Source organism: Fringilla coelebs, assembly GCF_963513975.1.
Source record: "Fringilla coelebs genome assembly, chromosome: 16".
Classification (NCBI taxonomy): domain Eukaryota; kingdom Metazoa; phylum Chordata; class Aves; order Passeriformes; family Fringillidae; genus Fringilla; species Fringilla coelebs.
The window spans coordinates 1,214,340-1,238,909 of record NC_140042.1 but is presented as its reverse complement, the minus strand read 5'-3'; the positions used below and the strand labels follow the sequence as shown (position 1 = coordinate 1,238,909).

At 52.4% G+C, this 24,570-nt stretch overlaps 2 protein-coding genes across 15 annotated transcripts in view; one reads left to right on the top strand and one right to left on the bottom strand.

Annotated features, from left to right (window-relative positions):
• The window catches only part of TSC2 (TSC complex subunit 2), a 32,369-nt gene extending 13,459 nt beyond the window's left edge, over nt 1-18,910 (top strand). For 3 of the 14 annotated variants that reach the window (XM_084216777.1, XM_084216770.1, XM_084216775.1), the window contains 20 exons: nt 55-148; nt 631-733; nt 926-1,020; nt 3,411-3,542; nt 5,433-5,597; nt 6,355-6,507; nt 6,648-6,760; nt 7,303-7,524; nt 8,205-8,420; nt 9,952-10,020; nt 12,070-12,230; nt 12,687-13,171; nt 14,066-14,141; nt 14,392-14,478; nt 14,734-14,920; nt 15,745-15,884; nt 16,087-16,165; nt 16,658-16,749; nt 17,012-17,110; nt 17,646-18,910. In XM_084216777.1, the coding sequence (XP_084072903.1) occupies nt 55-148; nt 631-733; nt 926-1,020; nt 3,411-3,542; nt 5,433-5,597; nt 6,355-6,507; nt 6,648-6,760; nt 7,303-7,524; nt 8,205-8,420; nt 9,952-10,020; nt 12,070-12,230; nt 12,687-13,171; nt 14,066-14,141; nt 14,392-14,478; nt 14,734-14,920; nt 15,745-15,884; nt 16,087-16,165; nt 16,658-16,749; nt 17,012-17,110; nt 17,646-17,813 (2,936 nt within the window). In that variant the 3' untranslated portion in view covers nt 17,814-18,910. The remainder of the gene's footprint in view (nt 1-54; nt 149-630; nt 734-925; nt 1,021-3,410; nt 3,543-5,432; nt 5,598-6,354; nt 6,508-6,647; nt 6,761-7,302; nt 7,525-8,204; nt 8,421-9,951; nt 10,021-12,069; nt 12,231-12,686; nt 13,172-14,065; nt 14,142-14,391; nt 14,479-14,733; nt 14,921-15,744; nt 15,885-16,086; nt 16,166-16,657; nt 16,750-17,011; nt 17,111-17,645) is intronic. The other 11 variants (XM_084216778.1, XM_084216776.1, XM_084216772.1 and 8 more) reach the window with 6 other exon arrangements.
• A 381-nt stretch (nt 18,911-19,291) lies between these two features.
• Nucleotides 19,292-24,570, bottom strand: part of LOC311160066 (polycystin-1-like) — a 40,079-nt gene continuing 34,800 nt past the window's right edge. The window contains exons 38-40 of the mRNA XM_084216529.1: nt 24,138-24,272; nt 23,563-23,877; nt 19,292-23,213 (exon numbers count right to left, since the gene is read on the bottom strand). Of these exons, the coding sequence (XP_084072655.1) occupies nt 22,674-23,213; nt 23,563-23,877; nt 24,138-24,272 (990 nt within the window). The 3' untranslated portion in view covers nt 19,292-22,673. The remainder of the gene's footprint in view (nt 23,214-23,562; nt 23,878-24,137; nt 24,273-24,570) is intronic.

Sequence of the window (24,570 nt, the reverse complement as noted above, 5' to 3'; positions counted from 1 at the left end):
GAAGGGTTGTGTTGAGGGCTCACCTGTGCTGGTTTTGCTGTTGGACTCTTGCAGCTCTGGCCAGGCTGCCTCACCTGTACCGGAACTTCGCGGCAGAGCAGTACGCCAGCGTCTTCGCCATCTCCCTGCCCTACACAAACCCCTCCAAGTAAGGCCACAGCAATGTGCTTCTCTCATCTGGGAAGCTGAGAGCTTGGAAAGCCTTTCCTTGTAGTTTTTTGTTTAAGGTTATTCGTAGGATGTTGCTCATTCTGGTGTCACCAGGCTTCTCCTGAAGATGGGATATTTCTGCCCTGTGAGTGGGGAGGCCCTGGCACAGGGTGCTCAGAGAAGCTGTGGCTGCCCCTGGGTCCCTGGAAATGTCCGAGGCCAGGCTGGACAGGACTTAGAGCACCCTGGGATAGTGGAAGGTGGAACTGGATGAAGTCTAAGATCCCTTCCCACCTAAACCATTCTGTAATTCTATGATACAATTCTAGGACATCATCACCTTGGACAAAAACCTGTTTTTCTTCAACAGAATTTTTGAGGGCTTTTATTTTTCCTTTGCACTTTGAGTAGGTGAAGGAGCAGCTCAGTGTGCCAGGCTGAGCAGTGCACACTGAGCTGTGGGTGTCTCTGCTGCTGCAGGTTTAACCAGTACATCGTTTGCCTGGCCCACCACGTGATCGCCATGTGGTTCATCCGCTGCCGCCTGCCCTTCCGCAAGGACTTTGTCCCCTACATCACCAAGGTAATGGCTCTGCTCAGCCCAGCAGCACTCAGGAGACCTGACTGATCAAAACTGAGCTGAGATCTTTGAAGGTTCTGTTTGAAGCCAGCAGAATTCTGGTTTTCCCATCAGCATCTCTGTGAGCTCTCATGCTTTGAGTTGCAGATTTTGAGGCGCACGTTGTTCACGTTGTCACCTCTTGTCCCCACGCAGGGCCTGCGCTCCAACGTGCTCCTGTCCTTCGATGACACCCCAGAGAAGGACAGCTTCAGGGCTCGCAGCACCAGCCTCAATGAGAGGCCAAAGAGGTAAATTCTCTTCCACCCCAGCAGGGTTTGGTGTTCCCTGCTCTCGTGCTCACGCCCTGCCCTGCGTGTCCCTGAGGGAGGCCGGGTGTACTGATCCCCATCTGGCAGTGCAGTAAGCAAGCAAAGTAAACCTCTTTAGGTCCAAGACAAATGAGGTTGGTGAGAGGCTGGGATCCAGCCAGGCTGGCAGCCTTTTTGGTGTTCCCTTCTGAAAATCAGCACTTGTGTCAGGTTGGGGTGTGTCAGTGCAGTGTTAGCAGAGGTAGGAGAAGAGGGTGATACCAGAGATAACAGAATCCCATGTTCATGTGGATTGTGTGAACTCCTTTTGATGATCGATCTGTAACGAGTCATTTTCAGATGATTGCCAGAGAAATGGTTGTGATCAACGACCTGGATAAATTAGAGAGCCAGTACTGTGTTTTCCCATGGTGTTCCCAGCCAGGTCAGTGCACTGGCTGGCACACAGCTGCTTTCTGTCTGTCTGGATGCCCCAATCCCTTTTTATTTTTTGAATTTTTGAAGCCAGCATGACAGTTTTAAGCAAAGCCTTCAGAAGTCAGAGCCTTTCTTGCCAGCAATCGTTCAAAGTAACATTTGCCAGGGGAGGAAGATATTCCTTGGAAGGCATTCAGGGTTTCTCCAACGTCCTTTTACCTGCAGGGATTACCTAAATTGGTTCACTTAACTTGCTTCAGTGTTGTGAGCAGTGAGCACATGGTGGCATCTGAGCCCTGGGGAAAGTGCCTCTACTTCACCTGCAAGGCTGCAGCAGAGCCTTGCAAAGCAGAAACACCATCCCTGCCCTACTGCTGCAGCTGTAAGCCTTGTGTTGTGTTTCATCTCTCCCATCTCCTCCTCTTTCATCTAGAAACTTGGAAGAGAAGGCTTTTGACACTCATCTCTCCAATTAGAATTTCAACTAATCTTTTTTTTTTCTTTTTTCCCCTTAAAAAACCTGTTAAATTCTACCAGGTTGGAATACTACTGTCTCTAAAGGCTTTTGCTGGATCACTTTCCACAGAAATCTCTGCTGAGGAGTGTGGCTGTACTCAGGCAGTGCCCAAAGCACTGGAATAGCAGGATGCCACTGCCTCTGGGCCTGGCTGAGCATGGATTCTGGCCAGGGCACAGAGGAAAGGCCTGGAGCAGATTCCAGCTTCCTTGCCTGAGAAGCTTCTGGGCTTGGTTTTCAGTCCTGAAGCCCAAAGAATGTTTCCCTGCCATAGCTGAGGTGCTGGGTGTTCCAAGGGATAACGATCCCAGCAGTTCCCAGGGCTGCTGGATGTCCTGATATAGGTCTAGGGGATGATCCCTGAGCATGAGCCTGTGCTTTCTGCAGAAGTTGTGGCCAAAAGTCATCTGAGAGAGGGACAAAGAAATTCTGATCCCTCCAGGTGGCAGTCTGAGATGTAAGAGCTCACTGAGATGAGGATGGCAAATAAATTGTGTTTAGAAAGAGCCAGAAGGGTTAAATTAGTGCCTGCATTTTATCCCTGGGGATGGGAGCTGCTGGACCAACTGTTCTCCCCAAATTAGCCCCGAGCCTGGCGTGCATCTCAGTGACTAATTAAAGTGCCTCTTGGATCTTAATTGCTGTCATCTCCCACGTGTTCCTGGCACTTGCCAGTGTGCGCAGTAATTTCCTTTCTGTGCCAGCCCAGAGCCCAGGGGGTTCCCTGGAGCCTGGGCTGAGGCAGCTGGGGTGGTACAGGAGCATCCCCAGGGGTGTTTGTTGGCTCTGCAGTGTGGCAGGGCCCGGAACAGGAGGCTCAGTGACTCCAGGGACTTGGGCTGGGCCAAGGGACACCTCTGGGAGGTCCTGGGTGTGTTGTGACTTGGGGGAGAGCTCAGCTTTGGGCCAGGCTTAGTGGGGACAGAGATGGGCATCGTGGTCCCTGTCTCTTATTAAAAACTGCTGCAACCTAGTCCAGGTAAAGCATTTTAGGATCTGTGGAAGCCCTCAGGTGTTGAGTCATGGTGAGTTGGGGCAACACAAAAGGGGGTTGAAGCGCACAAAACTCCTCAGCCTTGAGGAATTTGTGCCCAGGGAGCCCTCAGGTGCCCTTGCCTTTGCTGAACAGCCCAGTATTCCAACTCTCATTTCAACCAGTTTTTTTCTTTTAACTTGTACTAATTTCATTTGTTTTGTAGCACATTTAAAATCTTGTTTTCAAAATGTGGTTTGTCTTTTTAATGCTTTCAGCTCTGCTTGTTTGTATGTTTTAATTTTTGTTTCCCTTTTTTTTTTTTTTGGCATTTTTTTATTTTCCATCACCCTCCGGGATCCCCCAATATTGACCCTGTGACTGTGACCTTTCAACCTACATCCCTACAATGGTTTCCTCCCTTCTGTGACCTCTTTTGGGGCTTGGTGCTTCTCCACATAGTAGTTTAAGACTAGCCAAAAATGCAAAGCAAGGCTTGAATAACTCTCCTCCAGTGAAAGAGCTGAAAGAACCCTCTGCAGTTGATGCCTTCCGATCCCGCAGCATCAGTGTGTCTGAACATGTGGTCCGCAGGTAGAGGCACTTTGGATGGGGGCAATCCAAGAGCAGCTGGGCCCTTGGAGGTTTTGCTGCGAGGGTGGGTGGAAGCAGGGTGGATTTGCATGTGGGATGCTTGCATGACTTGGTTATCCCATCAAAAACCGGCCTCAGCCACAGGCGAGGGTTTTGGGAAAGCATCCCGAGGCTTCCCAAGGCCACGTCACACCCTGGGTGTCTGTGGTCACCTTGCCACGTTCTCTGGTGCTTTAGCAATCAAAGATTCTGTTTCCAAAGTAAAGGTGGTGAAGGAGGAAAAAAAACCCCAAACAAACAAAAAAAACCCATGCACAAAAAAAGGAAAAAGGTTGCATTCTGCACAAGTGAGAATCCTGGGTACAGCTCACTAAAACTTGAGCCTCTCAAGCAGGGATTTGATTCAGGAGAGGCTTTGGAATTCTGTAAAGTCATGGGGAGCCCTCCTTCCAGTCTAGTTCTGGCCTCAGTTTAGGATTTGTTCTTCTGAAGGAGCTGGTGAAGTGTCTTCAAGAATGATGCCATGAAAAACCTGGTTCTGTCTTTCCAGAGAGCAGTGAGGGGTGTGCTCAGCCCATATGAATTGTTGCTTTCACAACTAAGGGAAACAAGATTTGATTTCAGAGATTGATTTGATTGACTGACAGATTTTGATGGCAAGCATTGATCTGCTCCAGTGAAAGATATGAAATAATTGATGCCAGTGTTTAAAACATATTTCTGGATCACTTCCCTTGAGTGATAAACTGCTGAACCTGAAGATTTGTGCCTTAACCTGTAGGATTGCTGTCAGTGGAACTTGATTTGGTTTTGGTTTTTTTTTGGCTCTATGTGGTGTTTGGGGGAGAGAGGCTGAAGTGACTGAATTGCAATTATAGTTCTGACACTTCATGTTATGGGAGAAATCCTTCCCTGTGAGGGTGGGCAGGCCCTGGCACAGGTGCCCAGAGCAGCTGTGGCTGCCCCTGGGTCCCTGGCAGTGCCCAAGGCCAGGCTGGGCAGGGCTTGGGGCACCCTGCAACAGTGGAAGGTGTCCCTTCCATGGCAGGGGTGGCACTGGGTGGGCTTTGAGGTCCCTTCCAACCCAAACCCTTCCAGGATTCTCTGATTTCCCCTTTAATCATGAGGTGATTTTCTTCTCTTGCCTTTCCATGTAAATGGTAGCAACACAAAGTTCAGATACTTGCCCTTAATGAAGCTAAAGAAGTTGCCACATAATAACAATTTTAGATGTGCCTCAGCTTAGTTTGTATTACAATGACATAAGGAATTGTCTTTATAAAATATTGCAGTCCAGCCTAGAACAGAAACGGTTTTAAACAGCTTTGCTGATTTGGCTGATTTAAAGGCAGACCTTCTCTATTCTTGTGCCAATTTCCTGTTCAGAGTGCAATGTTTTTTCCTATTTCAAGTTAAATCAGGTTTTCCGTACCTATTGAATTTGGAGGGGAAAAAGCCAGTATACAGAAGAGATGCAACAGAGAAAACAGCAAACCACAGGATTCTAAAGTGAAGTCTGGAGTGCCCCAGTTTCTGGCTCATGGGCAACCTGCTGCCTGGGAAGCTGGTGCTGGTCATGGGATGCTTGCCCTCAGCATAGATTAGGAGCTCAAAGCTGCCACTCCCTCCTTGCTTGGTGCACTTGCCCATGGGCCACCGATGTCAGAGAACGCTGGCCTGGCCAGCTGGCACTGGAGTCTCTCCAGACAAAATCCACTTCCTGCAACGGCAGCCTGGGAAGCACAGCACGAGGCTGATCCCCAGCTCTGTTTCCCAAGGCCTGGGTGTGCTGGCTGGCACGTGCATGCGCAGCAGGGGCTGCCTCCCGCCGCCCGTGGGGACGGGGACCTGGTGCCATCTCATCTGGCACCCGGGGACTTTCTCTTCCAGCCGCATCCAAACGTCCATCACCAGCTCCAGCCTGGGCTCTGCAGATGAAAACTCCATGGCTCAGGCTGATGACAACTTGAAAAACCTGCACCTGGAGCTGACAGAGACCTGCCTGGACATGATGGCTCGATACGTCTTCTCCAACTTCACTGCTGTGCCCAAGAGGTCAGTCAGGGGCCAGGGACACACGGGTGGGATTCAGGTTCATGTTTCACCTTACTGGGGGAAAAATGTTGGGATTCTGGCAGCCTCAGGCTCTGAAGCCTTTCCTCACTGATAAAATCTTGGCTAAAAAGGAGGTGAGATGAGGGAAGACTGGAGATGGGAAGGCTGTGATGAGGTCCCAGGAGAGCTGGAGAGGGACTGGGGACAAGGGGTGTAGGAACAGGACGCTGGGAATGGCTTCCACTGCTAGAGGGCAGGAATAGGTGGGATACTGGGAAGGATTTTTTTCCTGTGAGGGTGGTGAGACCCTGGAATGGATTTCCCAGAAGCTGCCCCATCCCTGGAAGTGTTCCAGGCCAGTTGATTGGGGCTTGGAGCAGCCTGGGATGGTGGAAGGTGTCCCTGCCATGGTAGGGGCTGGCACTGGATGGACTTTAGGGTTCCTCCCAATCCAAACCATTCTATGGTTCTGTCAGATCCACTGGAGAGAAGCAATCTTTGCCTCAGCCAGGACCTGTCTGGAGGAGATGCCCTGAAGGTGTGGGAGCAGGGCTTTGCTCCATGTCCTTGCAGGATAATCCCAGTGTGCTGCAGCAGCTCATCCATCATTCTGATGGGTAACAGGGATGTGGGCAGCCAAGGAGCGTGGCACAAATGATGTGTAAAGCAGGAGAGCAGGCAGCACCTCCTGCATGGTTAATAGTACCAGCTCTGTTCTCTGCCTCCTGAGAAGTGTTCATCCCAAATGTGTTCCCAGGTCTCCCGTGGGGGAGTTTCTGCTGGCTGGAGGAAGGACCAAGACATGGCTGGTTGGTAACAAGCTGGTGACCATCACTACAAGTGTTGGAACAGGGACAAGGTCCCTGCTTGGCCTGGACTCTGGAGAATTCCAGAGCACCCCAGAATCAAGGTAGGTGTTGCTCCCATTTCTGGAAATCTCCACCTGACAAAGTCACCTAAACCTACATCTTTGTAGCATAAGAGGAATGTTTTATTTGTCCAGCACGGCTGATTCCTCCCTCAACATCACCAATATCTCCTTTCCTACAGCTCAGACCCTGTTTTGCAAGTGAGACAGACCAAGGAGGCTCCAGCCAAGCTGGAATCCCAGGCTGGGCAGCAGGTTTGCAGGAGCTCCCGCAACAGAGTCCGATCCATGTCGGGTGAGTTCCCATCCTGGGCTCTCCCTGCCATTCCTGGGCTCCCCTGCCACAGCTTGAAGGTCTAGGCACCTCCTGTGTCTGAGCTAACTGGAGATCTGGAGCTATCTGGTGTTTAATGAGGAGCAGGTAGCAGGAGCTGTTGGCTTTAGGTGTGGTGGGGCTCCTGCTGCTTCCTTCTCTTTGCAGGAGAGCTTTGGTGATCACATAAACTGGTTTATAAAGAACACATGGAATATCAAATTCTCTTGATGGTTTAACCCCAGCTGGCAGCTAAGCCTCCACCCAAGTGTGCTCACTTTGTCCCCCTCAGGGAGATGGAGGAGAGAGCTGGAAGGGGAAAAGGAAGAAAATTTGTGGATTGAGAGAAGAGCAAGTTTAATAATTAAAATGAAATAATAGTAACAATAATAATTGTAATGGCAAGGGAAATAAAACCAGTATAATGTGTATGCAGCTGCTAGAAGATGTTAAAAGCCTTATTCCTGAGATATTTTTGGGCTAACTAAGCGTGTCTCTTCCTTGGATTGTGTCTGTCCTGCCAGGTGGTCATGCCTTACGTGTTGGTGCCTTAGACAGCTCAGCCTCCCATTTTCCCAGTGGCTCAACTTCCCAAGGGACACAGGGCCCTCCTGCTGCTGCAGCCCGCCCAGAGAAGGCCAGTCCTGCTCCACAGACAGCCCTGCAGAAGGAAAAAGCCAACTTGGCTGCCTATGTGCCACTGCTGACCCAGGGCTGGGCAGAGATCCTGGTGCGCAGGCCCACAGGTGGGTACCTGTGTGGGGTGGGATCCTGGGGAGAGACCAGAGCCTGGGGAAACAAGAAAAATCTGTATTTAGTTGTAAATTAATCTGTTTATGGCTAACTGCCTTTTGAAACTGTAGAACCATGGGAAGGGTTGGGTTGCAAGGGACCTCAAAGCCCACCCAGTGCCACCCCTGCCATGGCAGGGACACCTTCCACTGTCCCAGGCTGCTCCCAGCCCTGTCCAGCCTGGCCTGGGACACTCCAGGGATCCAGGGGCAGCCACAAGTCTGGGCAGCTCAGTTGTGTTTGCTCTTAGGGAAGGAATAGCAACCTGTTCAAGGTCAAAATGCTTGAACACCAGTGTGTTCCACGAGACTAACAGGAATTGTTTGCTTCAACTGAAAGCTGTTTCATGAGAAAATAACTGACCTGGTGTTAATTAGGACACCTGGATGTTTTGGATGGCTTTGGGAATCTGCTGTAGCAGCAAGTTACCTGGGATGGGTTTTGAGGAGCTTGGGATGAAGTGCAGAGCACTGGGAGTAGCAAATCAATCGAGTCATTCTGCTGAAGAACTCAGAAATTGCTCCGTTTGGATTTTTTACCTGCAAATTCCAAAACAATGTGAGCATTTCCAAAAGGAGCTGTATCCTGTGGGAGAGCTGGGAGTACTGACCACTTCCCCCGCTGTCTGGTGCAGGCAACACGAGCTGGCTGATGAGCCTGGAGAACCCGCTGAGCCCCTTCTCCTCAGACATCAACAACATGCCCCTGCAGGAGCTCTCCAACGCCCTGATGGCTGCAGAACGCTTCAAGGAGCACCGGGAGACGGCTCTGTACAAATCCCTGTCCGTGCCCTCCTCCAGCCTGGCCACGGGCACGGCCAAGCCCTCGCTGCTGCAGCGCTCCAACACAGGTGGGGGCTGCTGGCGGGGCGGGACAGCTGCGGGCTCTGCTGCGTCCCTGCAGGGCTGCCAGAGCAGCTGGGAGTGTGAGGGGGGGCAGCAGGGAGAAAGGGAGCCAGTTCTTGTCCCCAGAAGTGAAAAATTCCCTTCCTCCTTGCTTCTGCTGGCGCGTGGGGGAGTAACGGAGCTGCTTTGGAGGAGTCGTGTGGTTGGTGTGTTCCCCAAATGAAAATTAACAAAGTCATGGATTTGTTCCCTCTCCCACTTGTTTGGGGCTGATCTGGACATCCCACTTGTGGATGGATCTTTCCATGCAGTGTTTCCATTTCCATTTGTCTTCAGTTTGGGAGTCTGTGTTGGGTACTTGGAGCTGCAGGTTCTTGGGGCATGACCTGTCCCAACCCTTGCCAGCCAGGAGGAGTTGGCTGCCTCTGGCTTTTACAGCAGAATGCAAATCCTCTTGGATTTACCCACCTCTGAAGAGGACTGTTCAGCCTGCAGTTGAAGCACTCAAGTTTCATTTGCTGGCTTGATTTTAACACAGTGGCCAAGGATTTTCACTCTATTTAATGTGGTGCTAGTTCCTCTTAAAAAGTTGTTAATGTTGGGAGATCAGTGTTGACCAACAGCAGCAGTTTTTAAAGCTTTCTGCAGTCCCTGCTCGAGCTCTTACCAGTGATATCCAACACTGAGGCTCTGGGCACTGCAGGCACCATCAGAATTGAGCAGTGGTACCAGCAGATCAGGCTTTGCTGGGGAAAATGGGATGGATTGTCTGGAAATCTGGTTAAAATGCCAGTTTTCAGCTTTGTTTTAAGCGGGGCAGGGTGTGTTGTAGTATTTTAGAACGTGTAAACACAAAATTGGAGCCAAAATCAAATTAACACCTCTTACAAACAAACAAAAAAACTATCCTCCATAAACACTTTTGTGACTAAAAATTTGTGGTATATGGAGCTAAGTGGAGAGCTGAACCCATGCCACCTGAATGCCACTCCTGTGCCAGTCTGGGAGTCATTTTGTCCCCATCCTTGTTAACCAGACTTGCTGGAGCTGGCTGGGCAGTGACTGGAAGAAGTTTTGCTGTCCCACTGTCACATGCCTGTTCTGCCCCTTTAGAGGTTAAACCTCTGTGTGTCTTTACCCAGATTTTTCAGACTCTTCAGTGGGTTTAAAAGTGACCTTGTGCAGGTCAGGAAAGGTTCAGTCTGGTTTCCTGTGTGTGCTGGGATATCAGGAAGGGATTTTCTGTTCCTAACCCTCACAAAATGCATTCTGCAAAGGGAGCAGTTGGAGCCTGCACTGTTGGATGTGTTTATTCCTCCTTATTCATGTTGAGACCTTGTGCCCTTAAAGTATCCCTTTGGCATCTGGTGAGCTTATCCCAGCTTGTTCTTTCCTTTGTTTCATTTATTTATTTGTTTGTTTTAAACTAGGCTCTTGGTTACATTTTAAACTCTGTGCTTTTTAATTTTTTTATATTTTTTTCATATAGTCTCTCCTTCCTTTTGATGTAGCTGCTCACTTGATTTCCCTTTGCAGTGGCCTCTTTCTCTTCCATGTACCAGTCCAGTTGTCAAGGGAAGTTGCACAGGAGCATATCCTGGGCAGGTATATTTATATATCTTTAAGGAAAAAACCAACCAAACAGTATTGCCATAGAAGAACACCTCTGATTCATAGAAAATGTATCCCTCATCCCTCATTTTCCCCTTCCATGTCTCCTGTCTGTCCCCAGTCTCATCACTCTCAACAAATGGGATCTTGACTAGCATGAAGAAGTCCAAGCCAGATCCAACATTTGCAAGTGCAGACAGTTCCTCAAAGCAACTTTGCTTTTAGCTGGGGTGGCTTGTGAGTCATGAGGCCAGTGTTAAATGACCTGTCAAAACGTGGCTGGATTAATTAATTCTTCATTTGCAGCTTCATTTTCCAATTGGCTTTGTGTTCTGCCCAGTGGAAAAGCTCCCAGCTGTGAGGAGAGCAGCGTGTGCTGCAGGACAGGCTCCCCTTGGAGCTGCTCAGCCCACAGGGATCTGCCAGAATTGGGCACAGAAAGATAAAAGCAGCTAATAAGATGTATATATTTCGTATATGGATAACGTTCAGCCAGCATGGAGCCTGGTTAAGAGCTTTTTAAATAAAAAAAAAGAAATATGTTTCAGCAGAAAACCTGCTAAATTCTGCCTTTTAGAAGCTCTATAATAAGGTAAAATCTTTCTCCACTTCAGTAAAATTTATTTCATAATTAAATGAAGTGGAGATCAAATTACACACCTTATGAGCACAACACCTGCATTGCTTTGATAACCTGCAATGCTTTGTGATTTTAATTAGAGGGTTCAAATGTCTTTCTGCCTCTTTCCTTCACTGGAAAACTCCCAGCACAGCAGTGGGGTGTTCTGAGCTGCTGCTGGTTGCTGTCAGAGGCCTCTCAAAGCAACACAAAGCTGCTGCAGTTCAATATTTTTCTGTACTTCCCCCTGTTCCTGTTATTCTCTTCCCACCTAAGGAATAATTAGTGCTCGGGTTGTTTCAAAGCACCAGCGATCTTGGCAGTGGTGTAGGAGGGGAGCTTGGCAGCACTGGGTATCTGCAGGTGTGTTCTGGCTTGGACAGCTAACCAGATCAGCACGTTGTTTTGGTTCCTTTTGGTTTGTTTTGTATTTTTAGAAGGTTTGTGTGTGCAATGCTAACTCTTAATTGCTTCTTTGAAATAACTTTGGTCCTGCGAGCTGAAATCAATCCAGGAAAAGCTGCTTTAGTGATTTTTTTTCTTTGTATATTTTTTTTAATTTTGCTGATTTTCTTTATATTTTTTGTGTGTGCTAATTTTTGGTTTTATTACTTTTATTGTTATTATTTTGGAAAACAAATCTTGGCCTTTCAGATTGGTCTTCCAGTCCCTTGTGTGCATAATGGGAAGCCTCCTGTTCTCCAGCCTTTTCCTCAGGACAAAAAGCAAGGCCAGGAGGAGCCTTTGGTCAGACTCATCCCTGTGGTCAGTGCCTGGAGCAGATCCAAGGTTAAATCCTCCACGTAGGCAGGGCTTCCACGGAGATTTTTTGTCAGTGTGGTTCCACTCCCTGTGTGTCTGAGCAGATGCCACCGGTGCCCCTGTCGCCCCTGCTCTCGTCCTTCCACGTGTTCAGGGCTGAATTGTTCTGCTTCTCCTGAGACGTTCTAGGAAAGCTGCCAAACTTCAAGGAAATGGCTCCTGGGAAAATTTCTTATCTCCCTGTAGGCCTCAAGGCACGGGAGCGTTGCATTTCTGTACAAGAAAAGCTCCCTTTGAGAGCTGATGTCTCCAGTGAGCTTTTATCTCCTACTTTCCTACACCTTTGTAGTTTCTGTCTGTCCTGGTAACCCACGTCCAAGGTCCCGTTTCCTCATCCCGTGCCCTGTTGTCCATCAGCAACAAATTGGAAACAACAGCTGCACTTCCTTGGCCCAAGGCAGGCTGTGAGGGCGAGGTGATTTATTCCCTGGAAAAAGGGCAGCCAGGAGCGAGTCTGACGTGCCAAGAGCTGCCAGGGCACTCACCGGGCATGGCCTTCCATTGAGATCCCGTAGGGAAAAGGCTGGTACTTGAGAGGAGAGGAGAGATGGGGGCCCGTCCCCGTGTCCCCCTCCTCAGCTGCCGTGCCCGTGTCTCCCTAGAGTCCGCCGTGGTGCTGGAGGAGGGCAGCCCGGGCGACATGGAGCTCAGGGAGGCCGAGTCCCCCGCCGAGTCCCCCGAGAGCGAGGACGTGGAGACCTCGTGTTCCGAGCACGTCCTGAGCGAGGAGAGGTTTGGAAAAGCCCAGGACTCGTACAGCAGGGTAAGGACAGGCCCGGGGCGAGCAGGGCCTGACAAACGGGGGGGAATGGCCATGAGCTCCCTGATGGCACCCTCGGAAACTGCGCGCCGATGGCACTGGGGGCGTTCAGGGGAAAATCCTCGTTTATCAGGGACCACGGTCCACATTGCTTTGTGCTCCTTCCTGCCCACCTTTCCTTGGAAGTGTTGGGGTGTCTTGAGCCTTGCTGTTGTCAGCTTTTATTCTGGCTGTCAGGGAAAGGAAGGAATCGTTCCCTGTGAGGGTGGGCAGGCCCTGGCACTGGGTGCCCAGAGCAGCTGTGGCTGCCATGGATCCATGGCAGTGCCCAAGGCCAGCTGGACACTGGGGCTTGGAGCAACCATGGGATGAGCGTTCAGGTCTGTCTCAACCCAAACCATCCCGGGATTCTCTGACTCCATGGAAACTGCTAATCTTTTTTTTTTTTTTTTTCCCCAGTCCTCCTCCACGTCCAGCCAGGAGGACAAGTCGCTGAAGTCGGAGGAGCTGTCGGAGGGCGGGATCCCCATCGGGCGGGAGGAGGGCCGGGCGCTGGAGGAGCTCTCCTTCCAGCCCTCGCAGCCCCTCAGCAAGTCCAGCTCCTCCCCGGAGCTGCAGACGCTGCAGGAGGTGCTCAAGGACGCCAACGGGCGGGAGGTGCCGCGGAGGCTGAGCACGGAAGTGAAATCCAAATCCCAGTCGGGGAACCTGGAAGGGGAAGGGCTGGGCGGCTGGCCGGGCAGGGGGGAGGACGGCAGGCCCGGCGGGCAGGGCGGCGGCGCCGCGGCCGTCACCTCGCCCCGCTCGCCCTCGGGCCACCGGCCGCGGGGCTACACCATCTCTGATTCCGCCCCGTCCAGGAGGGGCAAGAGGATCGACAGAGACGCGTTCAAGGGCAGGGCAGCAGCGTCCAACGCGGAGAAAGTCCCTGGGATAAACCCCAGGTGGGTGCAGAGCCCTGAGCTGCTCCATCACGGCTCCTTCGGGAGGGATTGCTGCACAGCATCCGATTAAAGAATTAATTATTCAAATTATCACCTCTTACAAACAAACAAAACCATTTTTCTCCATAAACACTATTGTGACTCTAAAAATTTGTGGTATATGGAGCTAAGTGGAGAGCTGAACACGTGCTACCCGAATGCCACTCCTGTGCCAGTCTGAATAAAGCTGCTGCTTTATTCAGGAGCTGATACAGATCTGTGGAGCCACCGCCACCAAATGAACTTAGGGATTAGGAGACAGAACTCCCAAATGGTGAAAGAAATAGATGGGTAGTTTCCTCCTGTACTTAATGTACTTAATTTAGGGGCTGTGGTTTGACCGCAGGGTACCCAGAGTTAATTTTGCTGTGAATGGGGTGGATTGCTGGTTTTGCATTTCAAGAAATATAATGTGCAGAATTCTAAGAAAAAGGAAAAGAAGGGTTGTAATAGTCGCTTTTTGAACTTGGGTATTGTTAGCTGTCCAAAATTGCATGATAAGAAAATTTTCATCTAAATGAGGGCAGGTAAAATGCAAATGTCTGTACAATCACATGTCTGAGAGCGTAGAAATGTCCCAGGGCTGTGGAGGGCACTCCTGCTCCTCCATTCCCTGCCTTTGAACAGGGAATTTGTGTGGCTGCTGCTGTTTGACACAGCATTGTTTTTCTGATAGGGGTCTGTTGCGAACTGCTGGTAGTCCAGGCACTCAGAGTGTCTCTAAAAGATGAATAATACCCTGTTAGCATTTTAATTCCTCCAATTTTTCTGCTGTACATAACGTTCTTACCTCCAGCAGATCAAAACTGACTTAATTTTTATGGTAACAGACTTCTCCCTCCCTCTCTCCTTCAGCTTTGTGTTTTTACAGTTGTACCACTCCCCCTTCTTTGGAGATGAAAACAACAAACCCCTCTTGTTACCAAATGAGGTAAGCAAGGAGTTGTATCAGTCCTTCATTTTTTTTAACCTCATGACTTTCTTGGAATGGAGATGATAATTACAAATATCCAGCTCAGGTGCTGCAGTTTAAAGGTGTTTCCTACCAGCAGTGCCACAGGTGGGAGATCTCTGTGTTGGGGTTGTGGAGGGAATTATTTAAAGCTGGCAGAATGCTGGGATGGTTTGAGTTGTGAGGAACCTCCCAGGCTGCTCAGGTGGGGTCTCTGTTTTGGTTGCAGACGTTTGAGAGGTCGGTGCAGCTCCTGGATCAGATCCCATCCTATGACACACACAAGATTGCAGTGCTCTACGTTGGGGAGGGCCAGGTGAGTGTGTGCAGGGACCTGAATCCTTCTGGGGTGTTGGGAACCTCTCCAGCTGTGGGGTTTTCCCTGCTCCAGCTGTGGGATTTGCCCTGCTCCTGTAACAACCTCCCTTTTCCTTAATTTCCTGTACTAACAATCAGTGCCTGCATGAAACCTTTCTGTGAGAACAATCACCTAATCCTAGGAAGGGGTCTCTGGTGCTGGTGCAGTGCTGCTGGCACTGAGTGTGGCACGTGGCATGTCCCTGTGTCCCAGAGCAACAACGAGATTGCCATCCTGTCCAACGAGCACGGCTCCTACCGCTACACCGAGTTCCTCACGGGCCTGGGCAAGCTCATCGAGCTCAAGGACTGCCAGCCAGACAAGATCTACCTGGGTGGCCTGGACGTGTGTGGGGAGGACGGACAGTTCACCTACTGCTGGCACGATGACATCATGCAGGGTGAGCTGGAAGGATGGGTTGTGTCTCCTCACCTTAACTGACCTGCCTTCCACACTGTTCCTTCCCAGGGAGGTGGTGAGGGTGTGCTGGGTTCTGATCCCCTCCTGTTCTCTCTGGCAGCTCTGCGAGCCATGTGATAAAGTTCAGGCCAAAACATACCTGCCTTACTTAACAAGAAAGACATCACACCAGTTTATAGTGGTCTGCTCTGTAAAACAGTCTGCTCTGTGAAAAGATCTGCTCTGTAAATCTGTGAAATTATTGGCTCTTTAAAGGCTGGCAGGGTTTGGTTTGGAGATTTAGCTGCTGTCCCCAGCTGCTGTAAAAGCTGTTCACTGAGGGTGGTGTCAACATTGCTGTGTTTCTCTGAAGAGCAGTTCTGAGCAGGGGATGTCACTGCTGTGGCCATGGCTCGTGTCACTGCAGTGTCACCCAGCTCCCACAGCACCAAGCAGTGCAGAAATCATCCAGGATCCAGCAGGATATAGTGAAATTCCCAAATTTTTCCACACAGCTCTGTGCTCATCACATGGAGTCCAGTTCCACCTGGGGCTCTGCAGAGCTCAGTTAGGGCGAGTCCTGGTTTAAGCTCTCTTGCCTCTTTCCTCCCTAACCCAGGCTGTCCTCCCTGTGCTGCTGTGGTCCTTCCCACTGGCTGCTGCCCTCTGTGCTCCAGGACCCCTGGAGCACCCAGTGGGACTGGATTCAGCTGTCACAAACAGGGAGAAACCTACTGAGGGAGCACAGTTTGTATTTTTATTACTGGCATGTGACCACTGCTGCTTTCCCAGCCCAGCCTAAGGATCTCTGTGTTCCCTCTCCAGCCATTTTCCACATTGCTACCCTGATGCCCACGAAGGATTTGGATAAATACCGCTGTGACAAGAAGAGGCACCTGGGGAATGATTTTGTTTCCATTGTTTACAATGATTCTGGAGAGGATTTCAAACTGGGCACAATAAAGGTAGGGGATTTTTCTCATGGGTGTGTTACTGTAGGAGCTCAGGGTTGTAACCTTCATGTGTGTGGGTGTTACCCTAAAAGCCGTGTGGGGATTATGGGGGAGCTGTTGGCGGTGGTGGGTTCACTGGTGTGTGTTTATGGCATTCTCACACCACAATGCTGCCAGGGAAATGTTTCTGACTGGTTCATTGGCTTCTCCTCAGGGGCAGTTCAATTTTGTGCATGTGATCATCACCCCCCTGGACTACGACTGTAACCTGGTGACGCTGCAGTGCCGGAAAGGTGGGCATTCCTCAGCCTTTGCTGTGCTGGGGGTTTGTGTTTCAAAAGTTAAAACTTCCAGGAAAAGCTCTCTGGATCCAGTTCCATCTGGGTTTGCCCTGCTCATGTACCTTCTCTGGATTGCTCATGCCGTGTTCAAGCTCAGGACCCAGTGCCAGCAGCAGAGCAGGTCCCTCCCTCCAGCAGGACTTGGGAATGCTGGAGGACATGAAGGGTTCAGCAGTGCTGGTGCAGGTGTTTTACCAAAGGTGTTTCTGGCTCACACGTGGTTCATGTGAGATCCCAGCAGGCTCTCCCCAAACCTTTATGGAGCAGCCAGAATTTGGGAGCCAGAATTGCAGAGCAGGTTCTGTTAAAGCGGGAGCTGTGGAACCTGTGGGGACTTGGTTGATACAATTCCTCGGGTTTACTTGACTTAGATATTTAGGTGCTGACAACCTTTTGCTTCTTAACTGTCTTACCAGAATTTTTTCTTACTCCTTTAAACTAAAGACATGGAAGGTCTGGTGGACACGAGTGTTGCCAAGATCATCTCTGACAAGAACCTGCCCTTTGTGGCCCGTCAGATGGCCCTGCATGCCAACGTGAGTACCCCCAGCTTCCTGAGCTTCCAGCTGCTGCCTTGGGCCATCAAGAGCTTCCAGGGAAACAGGCAGGGCTGCTAAAGCAAAGAAACAACTTTTCTACTTGACCTTGAAGCCAGAGTTAGCACCTGAACAGTCCTAACTCAGAGCTGGATTGCAGTTGCTGTCAAACTGCTCTGAAAAAAATGATTAATTTTATTGTTGTGGTTACGTTAATGTGGCTCCTCTCTTTCCCTGCTTCTCCCCACCCTTCCCAACCCAGATGGCTTCCCAGGTCCACCACAGCAGATCCAACCCCACGGACACCTACCCCTCCAAATGGATCGCTAGGCTGCGCCACATCAAGAGGCTGCGGCACCGGGTGAGTGCAGCTGCTCTGAGGGGTGGGACTGGGCTTGGCTGAGACTCTGCCTGCAGCTGAGGCAGGTGAAACCAGCTGTCAGAACTGGCTGGCTGAGAGGAGGGCTGTGTGTACAGCAATTAGAATCCAGCTGGTCATGGAATCACAGAGTTTGGGACCTTAAGGATCATCCAGTTCAAGTGTGGCAATGTCAAACACTTTCACTGGCAGTAAGGGCTTTGGGAAGTTTAATCCTGGGAACCCAGAATCACTGATGTTGGAAAAGCCCTCCAAACCCATTGAGTCCAACCTGTGTCCAATGCCCATCTTGTCTCCAGCCCAGAGATGGGCACCTCCAGGGATGGGGACTCCAACCCTCCCAGGGCAGTCCCTTCCAGTGCCTGACCACCCTTTCCACGGGGAAATTCTTCCTGGTGTTCCATACTTGGACACAGAGTGGCACTGCCACAGTGTCCTGGTAACCTGCCCTGCTCAGATGGAAATTTGGCAGAATTTTGGCGAGAATGGAGCTCACCTGCTCTCTGTTGCCTTTCAGCTCCGTGAAGAGACGCAGTACCAGAGCCCTGGTCTTCCCCTGCAGCTGCACCCCTCTGCCCCTACAAAACCCCCTCCCCAGATCCCCCAGGACCCCCCTCCCACCTACGAGACAGGGCAGAGGAAGAGGCTGATCTCCTCTGTGGACGACTTCACCGAGTTTGTGTAGGGCTGGGCTCAGGGTGTCCCTGCAGGGACACTGAGGCCATGGAATTGTGTTCTCTGCCTGCTGATCCCTGCAGCTGCATGGACACAGGGATTGGGAGGCATAGCCTGGCCGTTCCTTGCATGTGAACTTGGCACTGAACCTGCCAGGAGCTTTGGGTGCCCCTGAGGATGACACTGGATTCCCAGCAGAAGCTCCCAGAGGACCAACCCACTGTGTTTGGTTTGATTTGAGCTGTTTCAGAGCTTCTCTGTTAGGAACTTCCCTGCAGAACCTTTCTTTGGACTCCTTCCACACCAGCTCCTGGTGGAAGCAGACAAAGGATGATATTCTGCAAATCCTCATGTGAAGGTACAGGAATTGAGGGATTTTTGAGGACTTTATTGGGAATTAATTATGAAGTATTGAAAATCCAGTTGCTATTTTTGAGCACCCCAGAATCCCAGCTCCTCCCTGAACCTTAGGGCTGTCAGCACTTGGACTCTTCAGGCTCTGACTCATTCTGCTGCCAGCTCTGGAAAGAGTTAATTTGGGTTCTTTCCTGCCCAAAATGCTGCTTAATTCCCAAGGTTTTTCTTTGTTTTGGCCATCTGCAGAATTTCCCTGGTTGCAGGAATGCTGGGGTGTCTCACCCTTCCCCATGCACCTGATAAATCCCTTTTTGACTGCTGCCAAGTCTTGGGGCATCATCTCCCCATGAGTTTTGCCTATTCCCTGACAGAGAGGCTCTCGGGGGAGACTGAAGCAGTTCAGCTGGAGCTTCCAGGGCAGGTGGGCACAGCTGGAATGGGACTTGCAGCCCATCCTGAGGCAAGGAGGGCACCAGACACTACACCACCCAACTGGGAGGCACCTCATAAGCTGGACTATACTGTGAGAACTTCATCTCCTGCTTGGTCTGGGAGTGGGAAGCGTGGCTGTGGGAATGGCTGCCAGCAGGGAGATGAAGACAAGTGCAATGTGCACAATGTGGGACTGTGAAGGGACAGGTGAGGGGACAAAGGGACAGCCCTCGCCTGTGCAGGTGTGTGGGAACACCAAGTGTCCGTTGTGTTCGAGTGTTTATGAGTCATACAGGAAATAAAATATTTGTCTGATCAGTGTGGTCTTGATGTCCTGGGAAAGTTCAATATAAATCCTTCCTCCTATCCTGGTTTAGTTTCCCAGCCTGGTTTGCTCATGGAACCACCCCCCACCCCTCCCAGTGCTGGACACATGGATTCCTGGTTGTGTTCCAGTCCTGGACTGGGATATTCCCTCTGTGCTGGGGAGGGGACTTGGGCAGCTTAGTCCTTGTGCCACCCCCAGTGACCATAGGTGAGCTCATTCACTAACACCAGCCCTGAGAGGCTGGAGGATTTTAGGAAGTGTCTTGTATTGTGCAGGAGACCTTAATTAAATGAGGGTGGGATGGAGAGGAGCATCTGGAGCAGGACAAAACCACCTGAGCCAGGTTTTAGCAGTCAAGTGTTTATTTGACTTTGTCACTTTGTAAGAAACATCCCCACAGTTACAAAATACACCATTTTTGTTTGCAGTGAAATGCTGACCAGACAGGAACTGTTGGCATTTTGGTCACAATCGCTGTTCTTTTAAAAAAACAAAAATTAGAAAAAATAAGGCACTTACAGAAGTCCCTCCCTCTCCCTTGGAATGAATGGATGGGGGTCTCATTTTTCATTTAAGCAGCTTGATCCTGATACTACATCACTGTGAGATTCAAGGCAATAAATAAGACACCATCTCTCGGTGACTACAGACACAAAAATATACATTCAGGGGGGATTCATGGGCTTTGAGTCAAGTTTACTGCTGTGAGGGTGTAACTCCATGACTGAATCCCTCTGGCTGCAGAGGAGCCTTAGCTGGGACATGGAGGGGACACTGCTGGAGCTGGCACAGGAGCTGCTGGAAGAGAAGTGAGAGTGCTGGAAGCTGTGGGTGCTGCCCACCACGCAGGGCTGGGCTTTTCAAGGGACTGTGGGGGGCAGAGCTGCTCTCCGTACTTCAGGGAAGTAGGGCAGTTGTCTGATCCCGTTCCTGCTCCTCTGGCATCAGGAGGAGCACTTGGTAAAGTCACACACACCGAGTCACACACACGCAGGGCAAGGAACAGGCACTTGGGAACAAAAATCCAGATGGATTTGGGGATCATCTTTGTTCCAGCTGCCCCCTAGCTTAGGAAGGGCTGCTCAGAAACATTTGGGGCCCCGCTGGCCCCTCCTTCCCTCCTACTCCCCACCTCTTCTAATGGGGACGCTCGTGCTGAGAACTGACCATCAGGAACTGAACTTTTTGGCACTTCAAGAGACTTCCAAGACCTGCTTGGTTTATTTGGGACCTTTCAATCACTGAATATTCCCACAGAGCCCAGGGGGTGGCTGGATCTACACCCTTGGTGCTCCACACAGGTGACACAGGTTGTGCCAGGGCAGGTGTGTGGGGAAAGGAGTTTTGGAGCTGGAGGGACTCCAGCCCTGGGCCCTGGGGACATCCCAGCTCTCTGGGACACCTCACCACTGCTCCTCTTACTGCCTAGCTTTGGGAACATGGCACTGGCACTGTCACCAAAAAGGAATGGACATGTGCCAGAGCTGAGCCTGGTGCTGTGCTGCCTGGGAAGTTAAAGAAACAAAAAAATCCAAGGCACATAGTTTTCCATCTCTGGCTTGAAAACCAGGGATTTTTTCTGAGCACAAAGCTGACCAGCACCTGGTCCCAACCCAGGGCTCAGCCTCCAGCTGTTGGTTCTGCCTGCTGCAGGCACCTCCCTATCCCACTCTCGCCTTCTGGACCCTTCTCTGCCCTCTCCCCCCCAGTCCTTGTTACCAGGATTGCATTTCTCTCCTCTGCACTCCACGTCTCTGTGCCCTCTGCTCTTCCAACACCTCCATGCTGACCAAGCACCACCTCACTTGTCTTCTCCTGCCCTCACCCCTCTGCAACCTTTCCACAACATCTGTCCTGCACAGCACCTGAGTTTTCCAAAGGTAACTCAGACCTGTTCCAAAGGCATCCCAGAGCAGCCAGTGGCCCCCTGCAGCCACCCTGACTCACATGGCCAGGGGAGCACATGGATGCTGGAATCAAATCTTCTCAAGTATCCAACACAGCTGGGGGCTGGAGAGGAGGCTCAGGAGGGGATGGAGCAATGGAAGTGCTGTACGAGCCCCCTCTCTCCACCTGGAAAAGTCTCCCTGCCCTGGGAAGGTGCTTCCAGGCCCACCAGCACCAGAGGCTGCTGAACCCAAGGCCCCTGCCCTGCAGCTCTGCCTCCTTCAAGCCTTCCCTTCCACCCTCTCACCTGTCCAAAGCACGGAGCAGGCTCTGGAACACACGGAGGAGCCCACTGGGGGCTTTTCCCCATCCACCTGTGGCAACTGCCCCGAGCCAGCCCAGGAGAGCACACGCACCACACACACACAGACACCCAATCCTTATATACACGGGACATTCCCAGGAAGAAGCACTTAATACATCCTTTAAATAACTCTGACAATAGTGTTCTGTCTCCTATCTACATGTTTCAAACACGGTACCGATGCTATGAAAATATAGCAAACATACAAAAATATATACATTTAAAAACCAAACAAACCCCGTATAAATTACTTACAATAGCCATAAGGTGAAATGGGGCTGGGGAGGGAAAGGCAGCCCCTGGGGGGTCTTCAGACACCCCCAGGCTGGGATCTGGGGAGCCCCATGGCACAGGCCAGCTGTAGCCCAGCAGCTGTAGCCCAGCACATGGTGAATCCCAGCTGGCAGGGCTGGAGGAAACCCAAAAAAAGGCTCCCTCAGGGCTTCACCTGCCTCCTTTGTGCTCAGGGAAGGTGCTGGCACTGCTGCCTGAGCTGGGGCTGCGCTCCCCTCCTCCCTGCCCATTTCAGTTTATGATTTAAACAAACAAAATACTGCTTTTGTGATATATTATCCCATTCTTAGCTCGCACGTGTCACTGGTAGCCGAGGAAAGCCTTGTTTAAAGTGCTGGGCAGTACATAGGAACAAGTAAACCAAAAAAAAAAATACATATACTTAGGGCAATACATTCCTTGGGTTAGAGAAGCCAAGCAGCCAGCGGCGCCTGCACCCCGGGGCCACGGTGGGGGGACAGGGCGGGTGGGGACCGCAGTGACACCAGCACCTTGGGAACCCCACGCTGGGAGGTGGGAACCCCACGCTGGGAGGGTGGGAACCCCCACGCTGGGAGGTGGCTGAGGCAGCCCAGGGGTCTCTCGTCCCCAGCTCGCTGCAATGTCCTTCGTTTTAAATATTGGATTTCTTTAAATACAAATAATAGTACCAATTTCTGGAGGATAAAAGTAGCCAATACTGGAAAATTAACTGCTCTGGGTGTAGATAGCATTTCTCTATATATCTATTTACGCTTAAAAAACAAGGTGGGTTAAATACCTTCTCGAAAGCTGTTGCTTTCCTCCACAGTGCGTCTGGTCGACAAAAATCCAAGACTTGGTTCAAACCTTCAAGGCCTGGGGCTCTCCTTTCCCTTTCCCATCTGGCACAGCCAGCAGGGAAGGGGGGGGAGCTTTGTCCCATCCCCCTGTGCCCACCCCAGTCCCACCTGTGGCCGGTTGCAGCCGGGGCCGTTGAACGCCCCCAGCTGCTCCCTGTGAGCCAGCAGGGATCTCCTGCACCTGCTCGTGCCCCGGGGAAAGGCTCGGCCTTCTCCCCTTCATCTCTACCACTGGAACGCTCCCTGAGCCGCTTCCAGAGGGCCGGTGGCCGTGCCAGCGGCGTGGCCAGAGCGGCCCCGTGCCCGGCCGGCCCAGCCGCCGCGGCAGCTCCGGGCGGGCACAGCCCGCCCAACAAAGCCCTGCCAGGGCATCGCTCCCGCACCCCGTTACTTGACCGTGGGGTGCACCCGGTTCTTGGCCCGCAGGGGCCGTTTCCTCCTGGCCGCACAGGGCTTGCCCGCCGTGCCCGCGGCCGCGCTGACCCCGCGGCTGGCCCGCAGCAGCCGGCCGGGCACGGGCACGGCCCCGGCACAGCGCGGCGACGGCGGCTCCGTGTCCGGAGCCTCCGGGGACGGGCCCTGCTCCGAGCTCCCCTCGGGCCCGCGGTGCCTCCTGCGGGCGCGGCGGCTGCGGGAGAACTCGAGCAGGTGCTCGATGCGGGACACGTCCTCCGTCACCTGGTTGACGCGGTCGAACTGCGCCAGCAGCATCTCGAAGAGCGAGAGGAGGCGCTGGATGTCAGCGTCCACCTCCAGGCTGTCGCGGGCACTCAGCACGAGGCTCAGCCCGTCCAGCTGGCTGGAGGACGTGGAGGTCCTGGAGCTGTCGGAGGCGGCGCTGGGAGTGGGGCCACGGAAGGATTTGGAGTCGCTGGAGTCTCGGGAGGGCAGCGGCTCCATCCCCTCGAACCTCACCTTGTGCCGGAACTGGGGGGAAGAGGAGAAAGGGGCAGCATTAGGGCAGGAGCTGGGAAGGGGGAACACTCCAAACAGGTCCAGGGCTGTTCCCAGCCGTTCCTGGTGTGACAGGCGTGGGCTGGATCCCAGATAAAGCCACGTGGGACTGAGGGGCTGAGAACAGGAAGCTGATGCCTGTTCTCCCCATCTCTCTTGGGCCCCCAGGGTGGCCACTGCTCCTACCCTCGCCCACCAAAGGAACCCAGCTGCAGGAAGGAGCCAGAGGAAGGGAAAGGCTGAGGATGGTGGATGCTGCTCTGTGCTACCGGGCCCCTTCCCCACAGAGCCCCCAGGCTGGCCCCACCCAGGCCGGCCTCACCTCCTTGGCTTTGCTGAAGCCCATCCACATCTTGAGCCTGCGCACGAACAGCTCGACCATCTCGTAGTCCTGGGGCTCGAAGGCGGGCCGGTAGAGCTCGAAGTGCATCTCGTGGTAGCTGTGGATCAGCACCGCCGCCAGCAGCCGCAGCACGATCCACACCTCCAGCACCACGTAGGAGGTGCAGAAGAGGCAGTAGAGCCCCGAGGCCTCGGGCAGGCAGGGCCGGAGGCTGGCGCTGCCCCGCAGGAGAGCCAGCAGCAGCAGGAGGCTGCTGCCCACGCTGCGGAAGGACTCGGAGGAGGAGGAGAAGAGCTGCAGACGGACAGAGGGGATGTGTGAGAAGGGAGCAGAAGCAGAATGTTCCCCTGACCTTCAACATCCCCTCCCACATGGGCCCTGAGGGGTGGCCCACAAATGGGCTGGGACAGGGACAGCCCCTGGCCAAAGGTGCCGGCGGCAGGATGGGCACAGAGTGCCCAGGGGACCCAGGGGCTTTGCTCATGTCCTGAGGGAAAAGGGGCAGCAGGACCAGCAGCAGCCCCTCTGTGAGGGAGGGCAACAGGGGTGCTTACCAGGAAGCCCAGCTGGGCGTAGGCCAGGAGAAGGAGGGCGAAGGCCACCCCTGCAGCCATCAGCTCCTTCATGGACTTCTGGAAGGTCTTTCCAAACACTGACCACTGCCGGACAAAGCGCAGCTGCTGGGCAGCCTGGGAGGGGAGAGGAGGCAGTTACAGACACACCCCAGCCCAGGAAGGGTCTCTCAAGCACGTGAGAAACCCAAACCCCAGCAGAGCACAAACACCCCTTGCAGAACCATCCCATCAGCCACACCTGGCTGAATTCCCCAAGGGAATCGAGGGCCCAGAGGCCTCAGAGACCCAAAGTGCCCAGCAGAGACACAGGTGGCCTCCCTGCCACCCTCTCCCCCGGCAGGGCTGTGCAGGGCTGACAAGCACAGCAGGGCTAAAGCACCCAGCACCCACGTGCAGCTCCCCCAGCCTGCCC